Source organism: Protobothrops mucrosquamatus, unplaced genomic scaffold (genome assembly GCF_001527695.2).
Source record: "Protobothrops mucrosquamatus isolate PMUCROS unplaced genomic scaffold, P.Mucros_1.0 scaffold2056, whole genome shotgun sequence".
Classification (NCBI taxonomy): Eukaryota; Metazoa; Chordata; class Lepidosauria; order Squamata; family Viperidae; genus Protobothrops; species Protobothrops mucrosquamatus.
Genome location: NW_015388161.1, coordinates 62,877 through 86,942, shown reverse-complemented (window position 1 = coordinate 86,942; position 24,066 = coordinate 62,877). Strand labels below are relative to the sequence as shown.

At 43.6% G+C, this 24,066-nt stretch overlaps 3 protein-coding genes across 3 annotated transcripts in view; 2 read left to right on the top strand and 1 right to left on the bottom strand.

The window, feature by feature from the left end:
* Positions 1 to 5,942, top strand: part of CEMIP (cell migration inducing hyaluronidase 1) — a gene marked incomplete at its 5' end in the record, with an annotated part of 56,228 nt that extends 50,286 nt beyond the window's left edge. The window contains 7 exons of the mRNA XM_029285668.1: positions 831 to 1,042; positions 1,754 to 1,939; positions 2,558 to 2,762; positions 3,579 to 3,665; positions 3,888 to 4,045; positions 4,364 to 4,464; positions 5,815 to 5,942. Coding sequence (XP_029141501.1) covers positions 831 to 1,042; positions 1,754 to 1,939; positions 2,558 to 2,762; positions 3,579 to 3,665; positions 3,888 to 4,045; positions 4,364 to 4,464; positions 5,815 to 5,942 — 1,077 coding nt within the window. The remainder of the gene's footprint in view (positions 1 to 830; positions 1,043 to 1,753; positions 1,940 to 2,557; positions 2,763 to 3,578; positions 3,666 to 3,887; positions 4,046 to 4,363; positions 4,465 to 5,814) is intronic.
* Positions 5,943 to 10,968: 5,026 nt separating this feature from the next.
* Positions 10,969 to 15,038, bottom strand: MESD (mesoderm development LRP chaperone). Its single transcript, XM_015823933.1, has 3 exons — positions 14,848 to 15,038; positions 13,326 to 13,558; positions 10,969 to 12,139 (listed from the first exon to the last, which is right to left on the bottom strand). The coding sequence occupies exons 1-3, from the start codon at positions 15,010 to 15,012 to the stop codon at positions 11,887 to 11,889; spliced, it is 651 nt and encodes a 216-aa protein (XP_015679419.1). The 5' UTR covers positions 15,013 to 15,038; the 3' UTR covers positions 10,969 to 11,886.
* Positions 15,039 to 21,161: 6,123 nt separating this feature from the next.
* TLNRD1 (talin rod domain containing 1) lies at positions 21,162 to 22,693 on the top strand. The gene has a single exon (XM_015823931.1). It carries the CDS (start codon positions 21,174 to 21,176, stop codon positions 22,230 to 22,232), a length of 1,059 nt encoding a protein of 352 aa, XP_015679417.1. The 5' UTR covers positions 21,162 to 21,173; the 3' UTR covers positions 22,233 to 22,693.
* The last annotated feature ends 1,373 nt before the right edge of the window (positions 22,694 to 24,066 follow it).

Here is a 24,066-nt window from a genome sequence, read left to right as displayed (position 1 = left end):
GATCTATGTACCGCTTCATAGTGCTTTATAGTGCTGCATTAACAGAGGGATAGAATCAAGATCACGTGAAGTATTAATACCACTTTACAATGCCTTAGTAAGGCCACACTTGGAATACTGCATCCAGTTTTGGTCACCACAATGTAAAAAAGATGTTGAGACTCTAGAAAGAGGACAGAGAAGAGCAACAAAGATGATCAGGGGACTGGAGGCCAAAGCATATAAGGAAAGGCTGCTGGAATTGGGTATGTCTAGTTTAATGAAGAGAAGGACAAGGGGGGATATGATAGCAGTATTCCAATATCTCAGAGGCTGCCACAAAGAAGAGGGAGTCAAGCTATTTTCCAAGGCACCTGAGGGCAGGACAAGAAGCAACGGATGGAAACTAATCAAGGAGAGAAGCAACCTAGAACTAAGGAGAAACTTCCTGACAGTTAGAACAATTAACCAGTGGAACAACCTGCCTCCAGAAGCGGTGAATGCTCCAATACTGGAAGTTTTTAAGAAGAGACTGGACAGCCATTTGTCTGAAATGGTATAGGGTTTCCTGCCTGAGCAGGGGGTTGGACTAGATGACCTCCAAGGTCCCTTCCAACTTTATTATTATTATTATAGCCCTCTCTAAGCGGTTTACAGAGTCAGCATATTGCCCCCAACAATCTGGGTCCTCATTTTACTCACCTCGTAAGGATGGTAGGCTGAGTCAACCTTGAGCCGGTCAGGACCGAACTGCTGACCGTTGGCAGAATTAGCATGCCATACTTCATTCTAATTAAATGTACTATAATTAAATATACTATCAAGGGCTTTCTCTTTTCTTTCCCGAACAGGTGTACATCCAAGCATATAAATCATCCAATCTGAAGATGAAAATCATCAAAAATGACTTCTACACGCACCCCTTGTATTTAGAAGGCGCTCTGAGCAAAAGTACCCATTATCAACAATACCAGCCTGTGATCACTCTGCAGAAAGGCTACACCATCCATTGGGACAAGGCAGCTCCTGAGGAATTAGCTATCTGGCTCATCAATTTCAATAAGTGAGCATGCAAGCATGCAAAAAAAAAAAACCTTTCTGAACTTTTAATGCCCATCATTTAGGGCAGTGGCCTCCAACATTTCGGGATTTGTGGACCGTTGGGGAGAAGGGAACGTTCTGCGCAAGTGGAGGATGAGTGTGCGTGCATGCAGCTTCATTTGTGTAAGTGGCGCCACTCACACAAAGGGAGCTGCACGCACATACTCATCTGCCCACTGTGGGTGCGAGTAAAGCTGCACGTGGGCACACACTTGCCAGCTGTTTCCACGGTCTGGCAGGGGGCTGCAGCCCTGGGGGTTCAGGACCCCTGATCTAAGGAAACACAACACATTATCATTTTCTAACTCTGACATCGTAATTTCAAAAATTTCATTCTAAGTTTCACCATCATCTCAATATTCTAAGTTCTTGCAGAAGAGAGGCAAAGCAATCATAATTTAATGATCAATTAAATTAAAATCTTCTTCTTTACTCAGAGCCAAAGACCTACCACTGGAGAACTGTTCCATATGACTTTAATGGATCTTTAAATCATTTTGGAACTAGTTAAGCACCGGCATCTAAGCATTTAAGCCAGCATGGAAAGAATCACTTTTTTAAAAAGCTAAATATTTGACTTGGCTTGTGGCATGTTCCAGAAAAGTCATAGTCATGAGATTTGGGGTTGAGCTTTTTGTTTTTAGTAATGCTTATTTTCCTTTTCTTTATTTAGGAATGACTGGATCCAAGTTGGATTTTGTTATCCTAAAGGGACAACATTTTCCATTCTCTCAGATATTCACAATCGCCTTTTAAAGAAAACCTACAAAACTGGGGTGTTCTATCCAGCTTTTCAAATGGACAGACTTGAATATCGATATCCTACCAAAGGCTATTACTACTGGGATGAAGACACTGGGTAAGGAGTTAACAAGTATTCTCAAATTTTCCTGGGCTTGGGATAGAAAGAGATATTTCTGATTGCATTTGAGTGCATGACAATCTAAGCCATCCTTATGATTTCTTCTTTGTTCAAATCCTGCCCATTGGCATCCTTTTTTGATGGGAACATTCTCAACCAGAAAAACAATACCACATGTGGCCTTGCAGCTTTGTCACACAGCAGTCTTAACCACGTCATTCCACGGGACAATACATTTGTTGCATCTACCTTCATTGGTTTTTTAAAAATGTTCATGAGAACATGGAGAGAGAGAGCTGTTTTTCACACTTTCCCAGAGTCTAAAAGAGAACAGGAACTCGCACAAACAGGAAGAGCGTTTGGTTTAAAATCTTAGAGGCCTCTCCCTTGCAGTCCCACCTGGCCCAAAGGAAAGAATCCATCCTAATCCTTATGGATACCGGCTTCAGGTAGAAGGAAAAAAGGTGTGCATCTCCACTGGACAGTCCCTGTGGAGTTACATCTTGGCCACTGGCAGGAAGAGTTGTGCCCTATTTCGATTATTATGACTATATCACGGCCTTAATCATGGCTCTACAACTCTCACCTTCTTCATTTTTTTTCTTCTTTTAATAGGTTGTTATTTCTCAAGCTGAAAGCTCAGCATGAGAAGGAGCCATTTGCTTTCTGTTCCACCCGAGGCTGTGAACGCATCAGGATCAAAGCCAATATCCCTAAGCAAACTGGTACCAGTGACTGTGAAGTTTTAGCTTATCCAAAATATGCTGAGAAGCCAACAGTGGACGTGCCAATGCCCAAAAAACTGCCCAGTGCACACATGGTACACACTGATTTACTGATTTACTTGTGTGTAATTTCCTTAGGGGAATCTCTCTCCTGGATTTTCAAGGCTTTGTTTTGACTCTAGGGCAGGGGTCTTCAAGCTTGGCCCTTTTATGACTTGTGGACTTCAACTCCCAGAATTCCTCAGCTAGCGTGCCACGCTGGCTGAGGAATTCTGGGAGTTGAAGTCCACAAGTCATAAAAGGGCCAAGTTTGAAGACCCCTGCTCTAGTGAAAGCTTCAGAATATGTTAAGCCTGGAGGCTTGGGTTTGAGTCTCTCTTAGTGTTGTTGGCTTCAGTAGAGAAACTTTCTTCATATGTTGGCAGAGAAGAGGTTTACTGACAGGGGATCCTATCTGACATATTCTGTATTTACTCAATATCCTTTAGCCATGGTTAATTTAATACTTGTTTGCTCAATTAATAAAACGTTCCAGTCCGCCCAAGCCACTGACTCAGGAACTAACCATGCAGGCTGAAACCATATAACCAGTTTGTGGTTCAGCATAACATGTGAATACAGTTATAGAACCAAACTCCAGTCTTGGATCATCTAAGTCAAGAGGATTTTCTCTTGTTTAGCTTTAGTTTTGTAGTGTTAATAATATTTTTCAGTCTATTTTATCATCTTCCACCTGGGTCAAAGTTTCTAATTTTATACCACGGAAGGAAAGCAAATTGGAATCTTGCCTGTGAGGCCTTCAGAATAAGGCCATACATTGTGCAGATCTGATTCCAATATTCCAAGTTTGTTTAGAAAATCCTTGAAGATCAGATGTAAACGCCATTTTCTTTCATTTTAAAATCAAATAGAACAAGAAGGATCGTTTTGTAGAACTGAAGATAGACAGCTACAAAACCAAATATTATCATCTCAAGGATGACTTTGCCTACATCTCAGTAAGTGATTGCTCCCCATTTTTTTTTTAAAAAAAACACTTATTAACTTGCCAGTTTATTTTTATATAAGGATGTTCGTCTTGGGTTCAATTTAGAATTCTGTACGCAGTCCACATAAACCCAAAATGAAGCATCAAAAAAAAACATTCAGAACAAGCAGCCATTTGTTTCCAAACCTCCATTCTTGGAGGATATTAAGGATCGCTTTTTCCTTTTCTGTAGGTTGATGGCAAGTCATTCTATCTTTCTGAAGAAGGCATTCAAGTAGTAGTGATTGACGGTCACGAAGGAAAAGTTGTTGACCGGAAGAGTTTCAAAAATATTATTCTGCAAGGAATCCCAGCTCAGATCATCAATTATGTCAACAACATTCGAAACAAGTAAGTTAACTGGAAACAAAGGCTTTCAAAGATTCAGAAAGAAGTCATACTTGTAAAGTCATCTATTGCAGTACGCGACCTGCATCTCGCACCAGAATTATTCATCCGTATAATCAACAATCAAAAGAACGTCCGCAATAAATTGATCAGATTAAATAGGCTTACTGAGCAAATTTTGGGTGATTGGAGAAAGGAAGACTCTGTTAAATTCTGTGGATTTTTATGATGGTGACTGTAGGACAGCTGTTCAGTTAATCAGTTTTGGTGAATAACTCAATTCAATCAAATGATGCATGTCATTTTTCTGCCTTCTTCTAGCTCTATAGTGGTGATGACCTCAAAAGGACGGTTTGTTTCAAAAAGTCCATGGACCAAAGTCCTGGAGACACTTGGAGCAAAACCAGGCTTTAAATTAAAAGGTAATGCTTTATTAATATCAGAAAATATAGTATGAAATTTGCTAGACTTCTATTATGGCTGACTTTGTGAAGAGCGCTTTTTCTAGCAAGTTTTGCTGTCCTGTGGCTGCTCTTTTCTTTTCGGATCATTTTTTTTTTTTTTACTGCCCTGTGTCTTTTCACACAGAAGGCTAGTAAAGAAAAAAGAGACGGTAAAACCATTAAGAATTGTCCATCTGTTTTTTTTTTTACATCTGAAAATACTCCAAATATTTCATTTTGGCGAACTGTTGAAATGCTTAATGCAAGTGAAGCTTTGGAGAGGAGATTGCCTTTCAGTAACACAAGAGTTTTTAATCGTTCCCTTTTCTAACCAAAAATTCAGTAATTTCTTTTAGTATGGTGAATATGGAAAGCCAGTTTGGTGCAGTGGTGAAAGTAGAAGGCTAGTAACCAGTCTGTGAAGTCTAGTCCCACCTTTAGCACGAAGCTAGCTGGATGACCTTGGGCCAGTCAGTCTCTCTCAGCCCAAGCATGGAGACAATGGCAAACCACTTCTGAAATTTTGGCACAAATTTACCTTGGCAACTTACCAGGGACTTATCCAGGCAGCCACCAGGAATCAAGACAGACTCGAAGGTAGTCCCACCCCACCAAAGGATAAATATTAGTTATAAAATTCATCTGTACCTCAAATACAATCAGTCTAGAAATCCTAGGTTCTCAAGCAGCAAAGATTGTATAGTTTCTGCACCAGAAAAGTAAACTTGGGTGGAAGAGCCCTTAGAAATATTACATTTTTACTGAATGTAAAGTGCCTTTGAGAGAGATTTCAAGTATTCCACACCTCAGCTCCATCTTTCCCAATGTGGTAAACTGAGAGAGAAAAGATTTTTAAGAACACCAGGTTCTTCCTGCTCAGAACATTCCTAGAAATTCTGTTATCACCAAATGCAGAATGGCAACATGTTCACTTCCTGGTTTGCTACTATTCATCCCACTCATTTTTTTAAAAAAAAAATAATTCTAATATTATTTAAACTGGGGAAAAAGGGCTGTTCATAGTATAATAGAAGTGTGGAGATGGAAAGGATCGACCATCTTCAATATGCAAAAAAAATAATAATAATCAGTCCATTCTTCTTCTATTTGATGCTTTTGGTTATGATCTCCAAAAGGTTCTCGATAGATCAAAGGAAGACAAAGCCACATGCATCTTCTCAGGAAAAGATGCTGCTGGCTTAAGATGTGGCATTGATGGAAACGGCCTCCGATGACGCTGAAAAACACTCTCTGCGGCGTATTGATTATAAATATTGTCCCAGATCAGTTTTGCTCACTGCACTCTCTTATTTATTTATTTATTTAAAGATAAAATGGCTTTTGTTGGCTACAAGGGCAGCTTCCAGCCTTTCTGGATCAAGCTGGAGACCAACGAGGAGGCCGTGAGAATCTTTCAAGCGCTGCCCGTTCCCGTGGTCAAGAAAATGAAACTCTGAGGAAGTATCTCTCTTTGAAAACACCCTCCAGAGAAAAAAAAAGGATGAGAGGAATGATGGCTTTTCTAAGATGTAATATATTTTGTTGCTGTACATAAGAGAGAAGTTACTGTAAATAAGCCTTCACCTTGAACAACCAACATTCCTTGATCAAACGAGTCCACTTGGTTTGATCTGTTTGATTACTAACAGATTCCCTGTCCTGCCAGCAGCTTCAGGGCAACAGTTTTTTGTTGTTGTTGTTGTTTTTAAATGGTCTCATCTTGTCTCATCTCAATTCTGTGAAGCACCATGGCCACCTCTTGGTTGATTCGTAGATCACTGTGGTCCTGAATTCATTGGACGTGCAGAAGGTGCTTCTTCTTCTTCTTCTCCAATTCAACCTTTCACTCGTCTTGAATGTTCAAATACAGACTCAGGAAATGAATTCCACTTTTACGTGGTACTGCTGGCTATGTAAATAAGGAAGTGTAAGCTAAAGTCAATATGCACAGCTAGCAAGAACCGCCAAATGTCAAGAGCTGGTCAGTATTGCTAGACTGGTCAATGGGCACTGCGCAGGGTGAACAAGAGGGGGGAATTTTATAGACACCGTTTCTTGTCTCACTCGAATGCTAGAATAGCGTTAAGCTTTCCAGTTGCATTAAAGCTATTGCTGAGATGGTGGGAATCTCACACAAGACCATGGAGATCCCGTCATAGGAAGTCATCGTTCACGAAACAATTTGAACGTACAGGATATATTTGGCTAAAGAGGAATATCTACCTTTTTCCTAGCCTGAAAGATGTTACTTCTTCCCTCGTACGCATATTTAATAATAATTGAAACTATATTAAGCTATAGGCAAACGGGGCTATGTATACGTTCCCTGCCCACATTCCTGGATCAGCAAATAAAAATCTCAAAAGCCCTTGAGCGGGGGAATATTGTACAATGATGATAGTAATTAAGGGCAGTTTCAACCAAGACTCTCCAGCTGGTGCCCTTCTCTACAGGTAGTCCTCAACTTAAGACTACAATTGAGTCCAACATTTCTGTTGCTAACTGAGACATCTGTTAAGTGAATTTTGCCCCCTTTTACGACCTTTCCTGCCGCAATTGTTAAGTGAATCACTGCAATTGTTAGGGGAATCTGACTTTGCTTGTCAGGTCACAAAAGGCGATCACACGACCCCAAGCCGTCTTAAGTGTGAATCAGTTGCCAAGCATCCACATTTTGATCACGTGACCCTGGGGATACTGCAACGATCTTAAATGTGAAAAACGGTCATAAGTCACTTTTTTCAGTGTTGTGACTTCTAACAGTCACTAAAGGAATGGCTGTAAGTCCAGAGTGACCCTTTTAAGCAGTGGTTCTCAACCTTTTTAATGCCGCGACCCCCAACCGGTCGTAAGTCGAGGACTAAACCAGTCGTACGTCGAGGACTAAACCGGTCGTAAGTCGAGGACTACCCAACCGGTCGTAAGTCGAGGACTTTCCCTGCCCGGGAGCGCCACACATGCGTGGTTCCGCCCCCTGCGCCGGCCGAGGCGTAGCTGGCAAGCGGCAGAGACGGAGCAGGCCGACCACCAGCTGGCCCAGCCCAAGGGAGGTAAGGCACCCGCCGGAAAAGGGGAAAAAAATGGCGGACAGCCTTGCTTGGCGACCCCCGTGAAATGGTCAATCGACCCCAAATGGGGTCGTCACCCATAGGTTGAGAACCGCTGCTTTTAAGGTTTCCGACACCCAACTGACCATTTACGTTCTTTGAACCATGACTTTTCTGAAGTTATTATCCACAGCAAGTTGTTTCAACAAGCTACATATAACAGTCCGCTTTACACGATCTTTTGTTTTTGTCCGTATGTCAGTTCAAATCTTTTACCCGAAATAGCTGGTTCTTTTTCGGAACAAGATGTACAGCGTTTTGTATATTTTCTAAAGAAAAATAATAATAATAATCTTGACGGGGGAATGATATATTTATTTATTGCAAAGGCACAAAAAGGGTTATAAAGGGGGGTGGTTTTGCCAAAAAATAAAAAATGTAGGGAGTGCTCTCTTTGCAGTTGAATTTTTTTAATGGCCGCAGGTGTGACACACGGTCTCTTTGACAGAAATCCTTTTTTTTTTTAAATTCAATACACCTCTCGTTTCCAAATGTTTTCACTTGCAACTTAACATTTTGTGGTTTGGAACACCCAATTTATTGAAATAAAAATTTCAGCACAATTTGACAATTGGTGACTTTATTATGCTAAACTACCAAGATACCTTTCATCCCATTCTCTACTCTTAAGAGTAAAAAAAATGATTTACTTTTTGTGCTTGGTCTACGTACATGAAGCATCCCTTTAAAAACTTCAAAAAAAACCAAAAACATGCCAGAGCAAAAGTATCAAGAGCATTTCTCACCGTTTGAATGAAGGACAAGTTTAAAAAGCCACCCAGAGTCACCATATAGGGGAGATGAGCGGCATAAAAATGTAATAAAATAAATAAAATAATTAAAAGCTGCATTCTGGGAGCTCCTTCCAAGCAGTTGGTGAAAATGAGGAATACAACCACAGTCGTCACTCTGTTCTGTGTAAACTGGCATTCTATTCACTGTTTACTTAGATGTGACTCACTTCTACATCCCAATTCCCAAACAGTTAAGATTCCAAGTTTGGTATTTTAAGCAATCTACATAAGCAAAAGAAACCCCGATCTTCCTGGTCTGTGGTCCTAATTGAAAAAAAATTACTTTGGAAAACAAAACGGCTAGAAGATTGCTGAGAAGCAGCTTCTATTTCCTAACAATGAGACGTTCCATAAATCCTAGCTGTGGCTCTGGGTTTGCACAACAGGCATTGCTAGAATATGGTACTATCCTGGTTTGTACGTCAGCCTCTTATGCAAGCCTAAACAACTGGGTTAACTGAGAGAACTTGATTTAGTCAACCACAGGCTGATGAACTGGGCCAACCCAAGCTAATACAGCAATCTTCCATCTATCTTATGCTTGTTCTCTAGTGGAGTTCTTCTTCAATGGAAACTGGTAAACAAGATTTCCAAGCTGTCTCAAAGGAGGTGTTTTTTTTTTCTTCAAAAGGCAACTGTTTTTTCCTTGAGGAGGGAGAAAACATTTCACTTCTTATCCAAGAAGCTTCATCAGTTCTGATGGCGTGGGGGATGAAGAATGAAATGAATATGCATAAAACAGATTATTAATAGCTCTTAATAGTGAGCACATCTTTGACACTGGAAGCCTTTTTTTCTACAGAAAAAAAGACTGACGCTTTTATGTATTTCATAATATAGAAAGAAAAGTGTACAGGTAGTCGTAGCTTAACTGCCTCGGGCAGTGATCGTTCGTAGTTTGAACAGTGATGAAAAAGTAACTTTACAACCGATCCTCCCATTTAAAAATCTTATAAAGCAAGGGAAAGCTGAAGTAAGATCATAAGCAGTCACTAGTGACCACTTCACTTAACAAGCAAGTTGCCAGTCCCAATTATGATCACTAAACAAATCTACATTTCCAATCTTGTCCCCTTCAAATACGTTGGGTGCCTCTCTATGTCTCTCACAAACCCAATGTAGATTTAAAAAACTGCAAGGCAGCTGAAGGCATCGTTAAATGTTTGCACATCTAAATGTCCATGGAGTCTCAATCACCCAGGTCAATGGTGGTGAACCTATGGCACGGGTGCCAGAGGTGGCACTCGGAGCCCTCTCTGTGGGCACACGTGCCGTTGTCCAAACCTCGCCTCCCCCCACGACCCCCTCCTCTCCAGCAACCCCCTGAAGGAGAGTCGCCCCCAAGCGTGGCCCACGCGGAGCAGCGCAGCCAAGCACATGGCAGACAGGCAGCGTAGACAAGACTCTGCCCTCACACCCCATCGTGCACAGTTGATGCTACGGAGCGCGGGCAGAGGGCGTGACCACCATAGCGCTGCTGGGCTGCCTGGGCGATCTGCGGTGGGCCCTGGAGGCAGTGAGTGGCCCTGCGGGCAGGCAGGGTGGGAGATGGGGGGGCAGAGTGGGGGTGGGGCAGGGGGTGGAGCAGGGGCAGGGCCAGTTTTTGGGCACTCGGTCTCTAAAAGGTTCGCCATCACTGACCCAGGTTATCACAAAGGTGCTTTTTTCAAAAAGCAACTGGACTTGCTTTTCCCCCCCCCCCTTTGAAAAAGTTTCGCTTCTCATCCAAAAAGCTTCTTCAATTAGATTTTTTTTTTTGAAGAAAAAAAAAAACAAGACAGCCCAGTTGCTTTTTGGAAAAAGCACCTTTGGGACGTTTGCACCTCTGTTTCAAAAGTCAGCACACTGCCCCTTCAAAGCTCTTTGTATAATTGTTAATAGGTTGACGCTGCTTTTTCTGCTACTTGACAGATGGTTCTGCCATTCTGCCATTTTTCCCTCTCTCCGTTACACTGGTTGACAAAAGTCTTGTACCGGAACTCAGGGTTTGGAATCCCATTTCACAAATAACTCCAAAATAGCCAACAATAAATTTATCCTTCACGCAGATAAGCCATCAGGCATAATTTCTAATCTTGCCTATGGCTTTTCATTCGCGGTCTTAAAAAAAAATACAAAGCAAAGTATTTTGCCTTTCTTTAAGCAATACCATTTCATCCACAGGAGAAATCTTATAATTTGCTGGAGCAAAAATACACCTATTTGTTCTTGTTCTTGCGAACTGAATGCCAGAAAAACTCTTTCAAAATAAAATCAAGAGGAGGGGGGGAAAATAGAGGGAAGGAGCAGATAAATTTAACATCAAGGAAAGAAACAGTAAATTATCATTCCAATCGCCATCCGAAGTTCAAAGCAGCAAAGCTTTTATAGAACAACCTTTGTGTGTGTAAAATGTCAATTTGTTAAAACAGGCTTAGCTTCTGGAAGAGTTACACATTGCATTAGCCAGACTTCAAAACAAGCATATTTCCTTTGTTATTTGGCATACAGACAGCACCACCATGTGGATAGTCTGGGCTGACATCAGATACCAGAGTAAGAGAAGGAAGGATGGATAAAGGATTCCAAATAGCAATCTCTTCTGAAAAAATTATAGAAATTTATTGAAGTTTTGGAAGAAGCATTCACACAGACAGCAACTTTTCCTTAATTACCTTTAAAAAAAATTCTTTAAAGAAAAAAAACATGCCATGACTGTTCCATGTATTGCACATTTTTCATGGCACTGAATATAAAACTGTAACAGCAAATGAAATCCAATACAATGGCCACAAACTTGAACTTTTTTTTGGGTTAACATTCTTAGAAGAAAACAACGCAACCTGTAATATATATCCATTTGCATGGATATATTTACCGCAGAAAAACCATACTATATTCCCACACATCTTATTTTTGCAATCAACTGGACTGTATCTGTGGGTATTCTTCTTCACATTTTATACTATCGACAAGTATATTAACTGATTTAGTGCGATTAGCTAATTAACAGAAAATTTTATTTCCATTTCGGTGTGGAATACTGGATTATCAGTACCTTAAAAGCAAATCAACTTAGATCCGTTTTGGTATAATCAGCGACAAATCTCAAGTTACAAATTCTAAGACGCAATGAAAGTGTATTGTTCATTCGGATTAATCACAACATTGAGAAATCAGACAGCTTTTAAGTTTTGCTTTTCCTTCTCCCTATCCTTTTGAGTCATCTGCAATACCACCTGGAAAAATCAGCTTCCCAGTGGAGACCCCCTCAACCACCCTTCTCATCCCCTGGACACAGCCCATAATACTAAACTGACAGGGAGTGGAGGCTTAATGGTTGATTGAATATAAGCAGCCCACAGCCATTAACCACTGACTCTGCTATTTCTCAATGAATGCCTCTCATTAGTAAGTAAACTGCTCCCTTAACCATTTAATACTTTGAAACTTGCAAAACCAACCCCGTTTTCTCTTTCTGAAATGTTCCAAATCTCTTTTACAGCATTTCGGTGCATTTATCAAAGATCTTCTTTTCCTTTGCTTGCATGGTTGCTATCTATAACGGTTCCAGGTTTTACGTCTTTTTTCTTGGAGGATTTGTCAGGTTTCAGTTTATTTTTTTCTTTCCCTGCGCCTCCTTTACCAGGGTAGACTTGACCTTCCAAAGTGACATCTTCACATCTTTCTTGATTTACCAGAAAGTCTTTGACCTCCCACGCATAGCTTCCATCACGCAGCATAAAGATGGCGCGGTTTGAACCGACAATGAACCTAGATTTCAGAAGATATTCGGTTAGTCGTTTCTAAACTCCCACATTGCAGGAGGCAGAAACCCAGAAATATGGTTTTATATGCTACCCAGAGTTACTTTGTGTGAGATGGGTGGTCATATAAAAATGATTACTAACTAAATCCAGAATCTGGATGGATATTCAAGTATTAACTGGCACACCTGCATTTTAAATAAGTAAACGGTGCTCAGACTGGGAATTATTATAGCATACAATACTTTTATTACCTTTCTAAGACTTTTTCCACTGGTTTAAATGGAGCCTTATATACAAGTTTGGAATGGGATAGATAGGAAGCTATTTCAGTAATGTGATGACATAAAAGCTACTGTTTTTCAATGTGATGACTTAAAAGCTATTACTACACATACACACATACACATACACACATCCTGTGGTACTTCAAAGTAAAATACTAAACATCTGTATCAAACCTGTGTGGAAATAGTATTGTCTGAATAACCTAAAACAGACCTATGGCAAAATTGGATTGTTTAAAATCCAACTGCAATCAACCCCGCCTAAGTAGGGCATATAATGTATGACCTCTCCCAGAGGTAAAAATATATATTCATTTCACACAGTTAAAGTGAAACAAAGAAGTGCACAACCCTTGCACCAAGGTTTGCTCCTCAGAAAATGCATGCAGGTTTCAATTTAGATCAGAGGAAAAAACACTGCAAAGAGGAAAACTAGCTACATACACAAATGTATAGTGGTCAGTCGATAAAAGACTACATTTACCTGGAAAGTGATTTTTTCCTCCCCAAATAAATTAATTCTTAAAATATGGGGATCAGGTTAAATTTATTTCAGTAATCTGTGACTTACAACCATAACGGAGTCTGAAATTTCTGTCATAAGTCAAGGCACTCACACGACTAGACCCGATTTTATAACTATTTTTGCAGGTGTCGTTAAGTAAATCCATGTATTTTTAAGAGCATTTTTTGCCAGAAACTGTAAAAAAAAACACACATTGTAAATCGTGGTCACATGACCATGGAGCATTGCAACCAGCACTAAAGAGGAGCCATGTTTACAATGAGACACAGGGAATCGCGGCTGTAACTAGGAGAGTGCTACCTATTCCCATTTTTTTTTTCCTCCAGCAAAAAGAAATCCGGGGTGTGTGTGTGTGATCACACAACTCTAAAGGCTTTTACCTCTGTACGTCGTAATTGGCATTGAAAAGGCTTCCTTGCCACAGGTTTGTAATTTGCTCCGTCTCCTTCTCCGTTGGCTCTCCTGACACAGTGACAAACATCATGAGAGTTTTCCCCTTTTTGGTCATTTTCAAGATGCTCTCGGGCTTGCCTGGATCAATCTTGGAGAAGTCTAACGGTGCAGATGGGCGCTTGTGCTCAGGAAGATCTCCTTCTTCTATATCATCATCCTCCTGTGTTTGAAACAAAACAAGAACCTTGAAAAGACTTTGAAAAGAAAGAGGCCTTAATCCTCTCCAAGTGATATAAGCTGATTACTGGGGAAAAAAACAGACCCACTTATTCCTTTGGCATCCTTTACACTCAGTTTGTTGGTCAATTACATCACCCCTGCAAAACCAACAAAACAATGCCAATCGTGAGAATTATACTGCATCATATTCCAGCTTCCCCCAACCAACTTCCTTTCAAATGTATAGGGTTATAATTACCCATACCTTCAGCCAACCAGACGTAGAGCTTAACCCAGCACCAGATCTGGAAAAGCTATCCAGTTCTAAAATATTTCGCTTATTTCTAATGTTTAATTTCAGTGGTTTTGTATTGAAGCATTGGAGGGGGTGACAAAACAGGTGGAAAGAGATTAATTCTTGAAATCGACTTTTGTATTTTACTTGATTCCTATAGCCATCCATCTCAACAAGCAACTCCATTTTGTCTATTGGCTGTGTGCCACCCAGAGGCACACAAGCAAGATGGGCAAATTGAATAAATACATAAAATGCATGTATTTATTGAACGCACCCTCCCATTTTTAGACCACACACACACAAACACACACACACACACACACACTCAGTGAAGCAGAACCTGAAGTGATGGGGTGCAAAAGGACCACAATGGCCAGATCCACCCAACAACCAGGATGGTTTAGCAGCACCCAGGGGGTGAAATAGTGCTACACCAGCCTTGCTGAATGGTCTGAGATGCAGGGTTGTTGTTGTTTTTTTAGTTTGGGCTTACCACACTGGACAAAATGACCCCTGGGCTTTATGTCTATGGAGATTCTCAGTCATCCAGGTCATGGTTGTCCCAAAGGTGCTTTTTGCACGAGGTAAGTTGGACTTTGTATCTCTTTGAAGACGTTTCGCTTCTCCTCCAAGAAGCTTCTTCAGCTCTGACTGCATGCTGACTCCATTCCCCACCATCCAGTCAGAACTGAAGAAGCTTCTTGGTTGAGAAGTGAAACGTCTTCAAAAAAAACCCAAAGTCCACTTACCTCGTGCAAAAAGCACCCTTGGGACCCCTGGGCTTTGCAAATCATGGCTTAAGGATACACACGTTATCTGCATTAGCCAATGGCGGCTTATTGCACTAGCCAGGATCGAGGCTGCTTGGTGGAACCAAAGGAATCCAGGCCTCGTTCCTGAGAGGGCAGTAAAGGGGGAACACAGACAGTGGGGGGGGGGCTTCTAAGGAGCTTCTTCCTCCTCTTCTTCTTCCTCCACCTCTTCGCCTATACCTCCCATTGCTCCAACAGCCGCGCCATGTCGGCATCGTTATAGTCCCGAATGTCTTTCTTCTTCTTGGCCGGCTTGTCGGGGCTCTTCTTCGGCTCCTCCGCAGCCACCAAGCAGGCGCAGAGCACCACCACCGCCAGGCACAGCCACGAGCAGGGCGCCGCCATCTTCTCCCGCCGCTGGGAAGCGGAGCAGGAAGTGAAGGATTTGCCCGCCCACCTGGCGGGGAGACCTACTGCGCAGGCGCAGCAGGCCTCAAACCGGAAAAATCGGGAGGAGCTGGGCGCGACAAGCAAGTTTTTTTTTTAAACGAGGAGCTTTATAAGTGAGGCAGAAGGAAAGGGGAGGGAGGCGGACTGTACTACTTTGGATTCCAACGGGGGGGGGATATTTTTGGTTATTGTAAAAAAAAATAAATGCTCGTTTTATTGCTCTCGTTTTTTTCTTTTTAAAAAAGCAAGCGGGAATTCAGTTTTCATTACAGGCTGGAGATAAGCCTAGACAAGAGTCCCAATCCACAGTTATACCAAACTGTAACCTTGTATAAACTTCCTTGGGAGAAAGCTCCATGGCATGTAGGTGTTTTACTTCTGAATCCACATGCTTAGAAGGGAACTGCCAAATAAATGATGAAGTCTGCTATTTTCTTGTAAACACAATCTTCATGTTACAGTATTAGGAAGTTGGTTTGCTACACTTTGGCAATTGCAGATGTTTGTTTATTCTCTTAGTCTTTGTATTGATTCACTTCCAAGTAGTTTGCAACATATTGTAGCCTTTTTTGGATGGAAACCCCTAGAGAACCACTATCATAAACAGGTGTAACTTGACTTACAACAGTTTGTTTAGTGACGGTTCAAACTTACAACAGCACTGAAAAAAAATGACTTATTACCGTTTTTCACTCTTGCAATGAGTGAAACAATGAAACTAATCAAAGAGAAAAGCAACCTAGAACTAAGGAGAAATTTCCTGACAGTTAGAACAATTAATCAGTGGAACAACCTGCCACCAGAAGCTGTGAATGCTCCAACACTGGAGGTTTTTAAGAAGAGATTGGACAGCCATTTGTTTTGTGTGTGTGTGTGTGTGTGTGTGCAACATGCAGCATTTTAGTACAGCAATTAAACCAAGTCACTTTTTAATTGCTGTATTAAAATTATACTTATACATAAATAAATTATACAGAGAGCCAGTTTGGCTTAGTGGCTAAGGCACCATGTTAGAAAGTGGGAGACCATGAGTTCAAGTTCTGCCTTAGCCATGAAAGCCAGCTGGTTGACTTTCGACCAATCATTAGGAGACTTTGAGTTCTAATCCCACCTTAAGCATGAAAGCCAGCTCAGGTGACCACTCACTCTCTCTCAACCCAACCCACCTCACAGGGTGGTTGTGGGGAAAATAGGAAGAGGAAGGTGTGTTGCATATGTTTGCCACCTTAAGTGGAATACAACTAAATAGGTAAATTTATGTTTTTATAGATATATATTTATTTTCACAATCTTTTAATAATACTCTGTTAATAACAGTAGTAGCTGGAACAGTAAAGTGTGCAATAGGCCAGAACACACAGTTGTAGTTGATTAACGAGAGAGTGCTGACTCATGCGTGAGGCAATCTACGTTCTGACTGGTTGCTGTTAAGTATAAAGGGGGAGTTTCCCGTTTTTCCCGCCTTTTTCTTCTGTGTGTTTGATTTACCTCATGATGTCCCTGTGTCCCTATCTAGCATTTGTTCTTTCTGCACAATGTTCAGCAATAAATAAATGTATATATTTAAAAGACTACAAGCTCCTATTAGTATCTCTGACTTTACTTGGATAGCTGCTGCTCAATTCTCTGACAGAATACAAATAAATAGATAAATAATTTATATTTTTATAGATAAATATTTTCATCATCTTCTAATCATAGATGCCAGGCAATGTTTTTAGATGACTTTGCTGGTCTTAGGATACTTTAAAAAGGGCGTTCGTATCAGAGTAACAGTGCGGTTGTTGTTTTTTTTGTTTCAATGGGGAACAGGAATGGGAGACTCCCTTTGGGGCCTGTTTTTGTTAACATCAAAGGAGTTCACAACATTTGCGCAGAAATTAAGTCGGCTCCCACCCTTCCTGACTTGCATTGTGTATAACCAAACCCGTATGTTGCCCAGCTGTGGCAGAAGCAACCAATCTATATTTCCTGACCCAATCTATAGTTCCTGAAATGTATGGAAAGATTTTCACAGAGGCCTCCCAAATGTAATAGTTGCCTTCTGCAAATTCACAAAGCAGTTGTCACTTTTATTAGCCTGACAGCTCTTGATCGCTCAAATTTCATGTGCAACCAGAGAGTTTTTGATTAGCATTTCATTCATTTGCAGAATTAATATCTTGATTTCCCTTCAAGCAGGAAGCTCCCTTTAGCTCTGGAGAATGTACACCGTTGGGTCACAAGTTTGATTAATGAGATATTTAGTGTGAATCCTACCTTGATATCAGGTAGCATTAATGCAAGCCAAAATCCAGTGTGAGGCTAATGTGTTTGGGACACTAATCCACATGCGATACGATGTAATCTGATAAATATGGTGATATTTTTTTAAAAAAATGTGCGCAAAATGAAGAAAAGGAAGGGAATCCTTTCAGAGAAAGCTCAAGAGAGAAAAAAAAGCAAGGGCTCATTTTGAAGAAGTACAGCAGAATACAGGAGAAAACTTTATAGAGTATATAAAGTTATCTCCCTTTTGAATTATTTAAGTCTTTCTGAGTTCTGTCTAACTAGAAGAGATGGGAGTGATATTTAGATCTTGTCTTTATTTTGCTTTCCAGAACTACTCTAGAAACTAGAAGCTACTCTGTGACTTCGTTAAAAAGATGAACTTCAGTTGTAAGTATGTTCTGTGAAATGTTTTGCCGTTACATTAATACATTTATAAAAATATGTCTAAAGTTTTTCATGGCCTGTTTCTGTCAGGCTGTAACCAGCTGCCCTATTTTCCATAGAAATCTCTCTCAATAGTGCAAATTCAAATAATGCCACCATTTCATGAGGTTCGTTATCAACACTAATGGAGATCTACCTGTATCTACAAAAATGTGGGTAGGTTTCTGAAACCCCAAAGCCAGAGAATCTCTCTGAGTCTGTTGGCAAAGCCTATTTATTCATTTTGGTGTACAATTCTGATCAGATTTTTAAGAAGAAATCACGAGTCTTCTATAGTCTGGGATGGGTGGATATAGGTACCAAAAATCATAACGTGGTTTGTTTTGGATGGAGGTGAACCTACCCACCTTTGTGAATTGGTACGCTAGGGGGTACCCTGAGCCACCTAGTTTGCAAACCAAGGTGGGTAGATTCAGATTACAGTCTATTTATGAAACAAAGATGATCCGTGGCTTGTACAATATATGAACGGGAAAAGCAACAGATTTATTTCCACCAGACAAGATTCAGTCATCTGTTAGGGGTGCTTTGATTTTGATCCAGGAAGACTATAGGATTGAATTCAGCGGCTTAACTGTACAATCTTCTGTTTACACAACTTGAAGTAAACACCAGCAAATATAAAACAGTAAGCGGTAGGCTGGCACAAGCTAAATCAAAAGCAATGCCCACCACATGGCTTGCTGAGACGTGCCAGTCTAGATTGTGAGGAAGCAGAAGAGAGCAAGATTGTCACTGCAGTTAACGCAACTTCCTGGGTGTTTGCATGCGCAAAAACAATCCATAAACGAAGCCTATGCCCTAGGCAGAATTTGCTCCATACATTGCAGACCGACAAACTACTAGCAAGCCACTCCTTTTATTTTATATGTTGCCTCTGAATCCAGCCAATCATTTCTCAGAAATGCTTTCCCCCAAAACAGCTGCAGGATGAAAACCAGCCTGCAAGCCTCTCCCGGACCTCGATGCGGTCACGGAGGTGTTACGCGGGGCACTCGTTTTACGACCTATTGTTTTAACGGTTTTAATGCACACTTTCCCCCCTTCTTTTAAACATCGGGAACGGGTCCAATAATGAAAGACAGCGCAGGTCTTTTTTTTAAATTGTGCTGTTTCCTAATTGGCCGACAGGAACAAAACCGCGACCCAATCAGCTTGCAAGACCAATGGGCTGACCTCATTAGTTTGCATTGTTATTATTTCTTTCCTCCCTGCGCGCCCCCCTCCCCTTATTTTTCCAGCTTTGAAGGGGAGGGGGAAAAAAATCAAAACAAAACAGCTGGCTCGGGGGAAAACTCCGTTGGCATCGTAGACATCGCCAAGGTTGCCAGCCTCTCAGTCGATGGCCAGGTCTGCCCAGCTAATGGAGTTGAGGATTATGACGACTAATAATGGATGGCTTCGATTTGAAACCCCCCTCCCCCGAAAGAAAAAAAAAAGGAAGGAAGCTCAGCCCCCCCCCCGCCACGTGCATTATCCTACTTGAAAGTCCTCCAAGGGAGAACTCCCGTTTGAAAGATAACTAGGGCGCGGGGGGTGGGGGTGGAATTAACCTTCCGTTCAGGTTAATGCAGTCATAACTTTTTTCTTTTTCTTTTTAAAGGGAAGGACTTCGCCCTGAATGAATGCACAATTTAGATCAAGCTGGACAGGCGCCCGAAGACGACTGACTGTGTGTCAAGGGCGGGTAGCAGCCGCGCGGGCCCTTAAGGAGAGAGAGAGAAGCCAAGGCGAGCTTTGCGCAGACCCGAACCAACCCAACCCGGGAGCGCAGCAGCCGAGGCGAAGCTGGAGCCCGGCGGCGGCGGCGGCGCTGCTGCTGCTACCGCCGCCCCGCCTTTCCTCTCCTTTCTTCCACCGGGGAGGAGTTTTCCGTAAGCAGCGGGCGTGGGCATTTAAAAGGAAGGGCGGCGACAAGCCGCACAAAAGATTGCTATAGGCTTAAGGCGAGGTTGCAGCGGAGGCAACGGGAGGGAAAAGGGCGGCGGTGGAAGGAGGGGGGGGGAGGCAGGCAAGCAAGCAAGCAGGCAGGCGCGTCGGCTAGGGCGCACGGCCGCCCGCCCTTCCCAGCCATGCAGCAGCCAAGCCATCCCGGCCGGGCGGTGGAAGCCACCGCAGAGGCGGGCGCCGCTTAGCAGGCATCCCTCCCCCACTTTTTTTTTTTTTTTCAAAAAAGTTGGGAAGTCCGGAGAGCCCCCCCTCCCCAAACCCCCTCCCCGCTCCTCCCCGCAGATAGGAAGTGTTGCTTTCCGGCCTCGGAGTCCTCCACCCTTCTGGAAGTCGGGGGCAGAAAAGCTAGCCATGGCCGGAGGAGGGGAGCGAAGCCGGCGAGGATCCCGTCCCCGGGGACTCCCCGAGCAACCCTCCACCTGACCGGGGGGACGCCAGCCCGAACTTCTCCGCCCGCCAAGCGGATGCGCCAACGCCTTGGAGGCCGCCGGAGATGCGTCTTCCCGGAAACGGGGGAGCCAAGTGGGTGGCGTGATCGGGGCAAAAGAGGAGAGAAACGGCCCAGAGGATTCCGGGTCGGGGAAGGAAGGAAGGAAGGAAGGGGGCCGCCGAGCAAGAGACGCTGCCTCGCCCGCCCCGCCGGTCCTTCCCCCGGACGCCCGTGTCCTCCTTTGCTCCGGAGGTGAGCGCGTAAAAACGCTTCTTGGCGAGCCCAGCCGACTCTCCCCTCCCCTCCCTTCCCTTCCCTCGCTCTCCGCCCGCTGCCGTTGCTGCTGCTGCGGCTGCTGCTCAAGCTGAGCCGGGCCACACCCTCGCCTGCTCTTCCTGATAGCGGGGAGAGGAAGACCGGTGCCCGCCCGCTTTCCGCGCGAGGGGGGCGGCGGAGCGAACGGGCGGCGCGCCGGTCTTGCGCTTTGACTGCCCCGCGGGGTCGGCTTCCCTTGGAAAGGCGTGAAGTCTGTCGAGGGGTCGCCGCCTGGCTGAGATCTGGCCGAATGAAGCCAGCCACCCAGCCAGCCGGGAAGTTTTAACGTTGCTCTTTGTATTGGCAGGTCTGCGTCGCAGCGGCGGCTGGGTTTTTCCTGGCCTCTCTCCGAAAGAAAAGTCAGCCAGAGCCGCCAAGATGCCCTCAAAGAATCGAGGGTTTGAGGGTCCCATGAGCCAGTGGCGACCACCGCAGCGTTTTTCATCCGCAGGCTGGGTGTTGTGACCGCCTTTCTGGAGAAGGTGCTGCCCTGCTTGCTTCCGACTTGGTGGTGGGTCTGCCAGCCCCCTTTCTCTCCCTCTGGTGCTCCGAGACTCTGGTTTATTTGTGCAGATTAATGGAATGATGGTGCGGAAAGGGCAGAGCGATCCTGCCGGGCTCAGCGGGGACTCCTCGGGAGGCAGCTGGAAGCGGAGTGGTGGCAGCAGTGGGGTCCCCAGAGGCATGCGTGTGCCCCTCCGGCACCATGGCTAGTGGCGGCTCTGGCAAGTCCACTACTGAGACATCCACCCCCAGCGGCAGCTCTTTGCCAAGGAAGAAGCTCGTGGCCACCTGTGACCTCTGCAAGATCAAGATGCAGCTGGTAGCGGATCTGCTCCTGCTATCCAGCGAGAGCCGGCCCGTCCATACGGAGAGCTTGTCTGTCTTCGGAGAATCCTTTGAAAAGTGCAGGGACACCATCATCGCCAGGACCAAAGGCCTCTCCATTTTGACCCATGACGTCCAGAGCCAACTCAATATGGGCCGTTTCACCGAAGTGGGGGACATCCTGGGGGAGATGGGGGACTTGGTGGTCTCTTTGACAGAGTGCTCGGCCCACGCTGCTTACCTGGCGGCGGTGGAGACGCCAGGGGCTCAGCCAGCTTCACCCGGCTTGGTGGATCGCTACAAGGTGACCAGATGTAAGCACGAGGTGGAACATGGGTGTGGGATCTTGAAGGCCACCCCTCTCGCTGACCTAAGCCCTCAGCTCCTTTTGGAGGTCTCTCAGAACATGTCCAAGAACTTGAAGTTCCTGACCGATGCCTGCGTCCTGGCCAGCGAGAAGTCCAAGGATAGGTTTGCCAAGGAGCAGTTCAAACTTAGCGTCAAATGCATGAGCACCAGCGCCTCTGCTCTCCTGGCCTGCGTCCGGGAGGTCAAGACGTCCCCCAGTGAGCTGACACGCAACCGGTGCGTCTTGTTTAGTGGACCTTTGGTGCAGTCTGTGTGTGCGTTGGTGGGCTTTGCCACAGAGCCTCAGTTTTTGGGCAGAGCGGCCACCATCAACCCAGAGGGCAAATCTGTCCAGACGGCCATTTTGGGCGGTGCAATGAGTGTCGTCTCGGCTTGCGTGCTCCTTACTCAATGCCTCAGGGATATAGCCCAACACAACGACAGTAGCGCCAAGATGACTGAATATAGGGAAAGGTTGAGGAACTCGGCGTGTGCGGTCTCCGACGGCTGCAACCTGTTATCTCAGGCCCTAAGGGAACGCTCCTCACCCCGGACTTTACCGCCAGCAAATGCAAATTCTGTGAATTAATCTATTCAGTTTTAGATTGCATGGCCGCCTCTTAACAGAGAATCCCTTTTCTGCCCCAGATTTTCTTTTCGTATACCAAAGAATTTGTGTAGCGCAGTCCTTTAATTCTTCTTCTTATTGCTAAAATAATAGTGTGAGGAGGCAGTAAAACCATGCTTTTTTAGCTTACATGTCATAATCAGCATGGATGTCTGTTATCTGGGGAGGGAACGGGACGCACATCCCCTCCCCTCCAAATCTGTAAATCATCCAAGCAGCCTTACATTTAAGCATGGAACTGTCGGTGGCTTGCCGTGGCCTGAGACTGGCAGGCAGAATTCTGTTCAGGCAAGCGAGCAACTGCATTTCCTTCCTTCTGCTTGGTCCAAAATCAAGGTCAGTTCTTGGAGGACAAGGCTCTCTTCTTTTGCAAGGCCTTGTGTAAAATGATTTAAATTCTCTGTTCTTCTATTGCTGGCTGCCAGCAGGCTCCTAGTACCTTGCCCAGGCTAGTAACTTTGGAATTACTCCTAAGGCTGCCTCCAAGCTGATTGTGCTTCATTGCTTCTTTCTTTTGTTGAAGCCTGTGGCCAAGCAGGGGTTACAGCGGTTCTAGGAAAGGTGTGCTAATGAGGGGTCCAAGCTTTAATCGTGCTGGATGCGATTTTTAAAATGTTAGGAGATGGAGGGTGGGTTCTACCAAAGTCTCCTAGATTTTATTTTGTTTAGTTGAGCAGGAAGAAGAAAAAGGAGAGAAAAAAAAGTTACCTCAGTTTTCGTACACTCTGGAAGAAAGAAAACTTTTAAGAATGAGTGTAGCTACGACTTTTGCTTTGATTTGTATGGGTTACTTTCGAATCGAGTGATGGGTTAGAAGTGCATTTGCAGGGAAAGCAATGAGGCTGGGTGTCATTTTCCAATGGGGGAGCTACTGTGAGTGTGTTAAAATAGGGATTGGGTAAATTACACTATAACATGAGTGATTTTGGTTTTTAATTATTATTTTTTTCAGTGGTTTTTTTTTTAAAAAAAATCTTGCATGTACTGGAGTATTTATTTCATCTATTAAAATGTTGTTTCTCAGCCTTTTGTGAATCTCTCAACACTTAAAAGAATATCCTCTGTTGTATAAGTGTGACTTCTTCCCCCAAAGTGGATGATTCGGAAGGAGGTTTAATTTTACTATGAGCTTCTGTAGATTTGAATTCTCTTGACTTTTTAAAAATGACACATTCTTTTGCTTTCTCCTCTCCTTCGCTTGCGTCCACCTGCATTTTTCTTTGCCAAAGTTGGAGCTTGAGAAGTTGAATGGTTATTTTCTTTTTCCAGAATATTCCCAAATGAGCTGTGCTGTATCTGATCCAAATGTTCCAAAAAGCATCCACTAGGACCTTAGATATATTCATTCAAAAACAAGCCTTCACGTTTTCACTTAGGGGCTTCTCCTTGTAACATGTTGAGTTTCTCAGCCTTAACATACAGATTTCTAGATGTGGACATCTTGGGAAGTAAGCCCTGCTCTATGAGGTTTGCTTTGGAGTAGACAAAATGGTGTGGCAAGCCTATAGTCCTAGGTGTGTAGGGTCAAGACCCAGTGATCATATTACAGGTAATCCCCGACTTACGATTACAATTGAGCCCAACGTTTTTGTTGCTGAGACATTTGTTAAGTGAGTTTTGCTCCCTTTTAAAACCTTGCCACTGGTGTTAAGTGAATCGCTGCAGTTGTTAATAACACAGTTGTTAATGAATCTGGTTTCCCCATTGACTTTGCTCATCAAAAGGTTACAAAAGTGACCCCAGGACGCTGCAACTGTCATAAGTACATGCCAGTTGCCAAGCCTCTGAATGCAAT

What these genes read in the sequence shown, in the direction of transcription:
- MESD (XM_015823933.1), bottom strand. Translation starts at nt 15,012, where the DNA reads ATGGCGGCGCCCTGCTCGTGGCTGTGCCTGGCGGTGGTGGTGCTCTGC. An exon ending in GGCTGTTGGAGCAATGGGAG is followed by an intron (nt 13,559 to 14,847) that starts GTATAGGCGAAG and finishes TTTCAAACACAG; the next exon opens with GAGGATGATGATATAGAAGA. An exon ending in GCCAATTACGACGTACAGAG is followed by an intron (nt 12,140 to 13,325) that starts GTAAAAGCCTTT and finishes TCTGAAATCTAG; the next exon opens with GTTCATTGTCGGTTCAAACC.
- TLNRD1 (XM_015823931.1), top strand. Translation starts at nt 21,174, where the DNA reads ATGGCTAGTGGCGGCTCTGGCAAGTCCACTACTGAGACATCCACCCCC.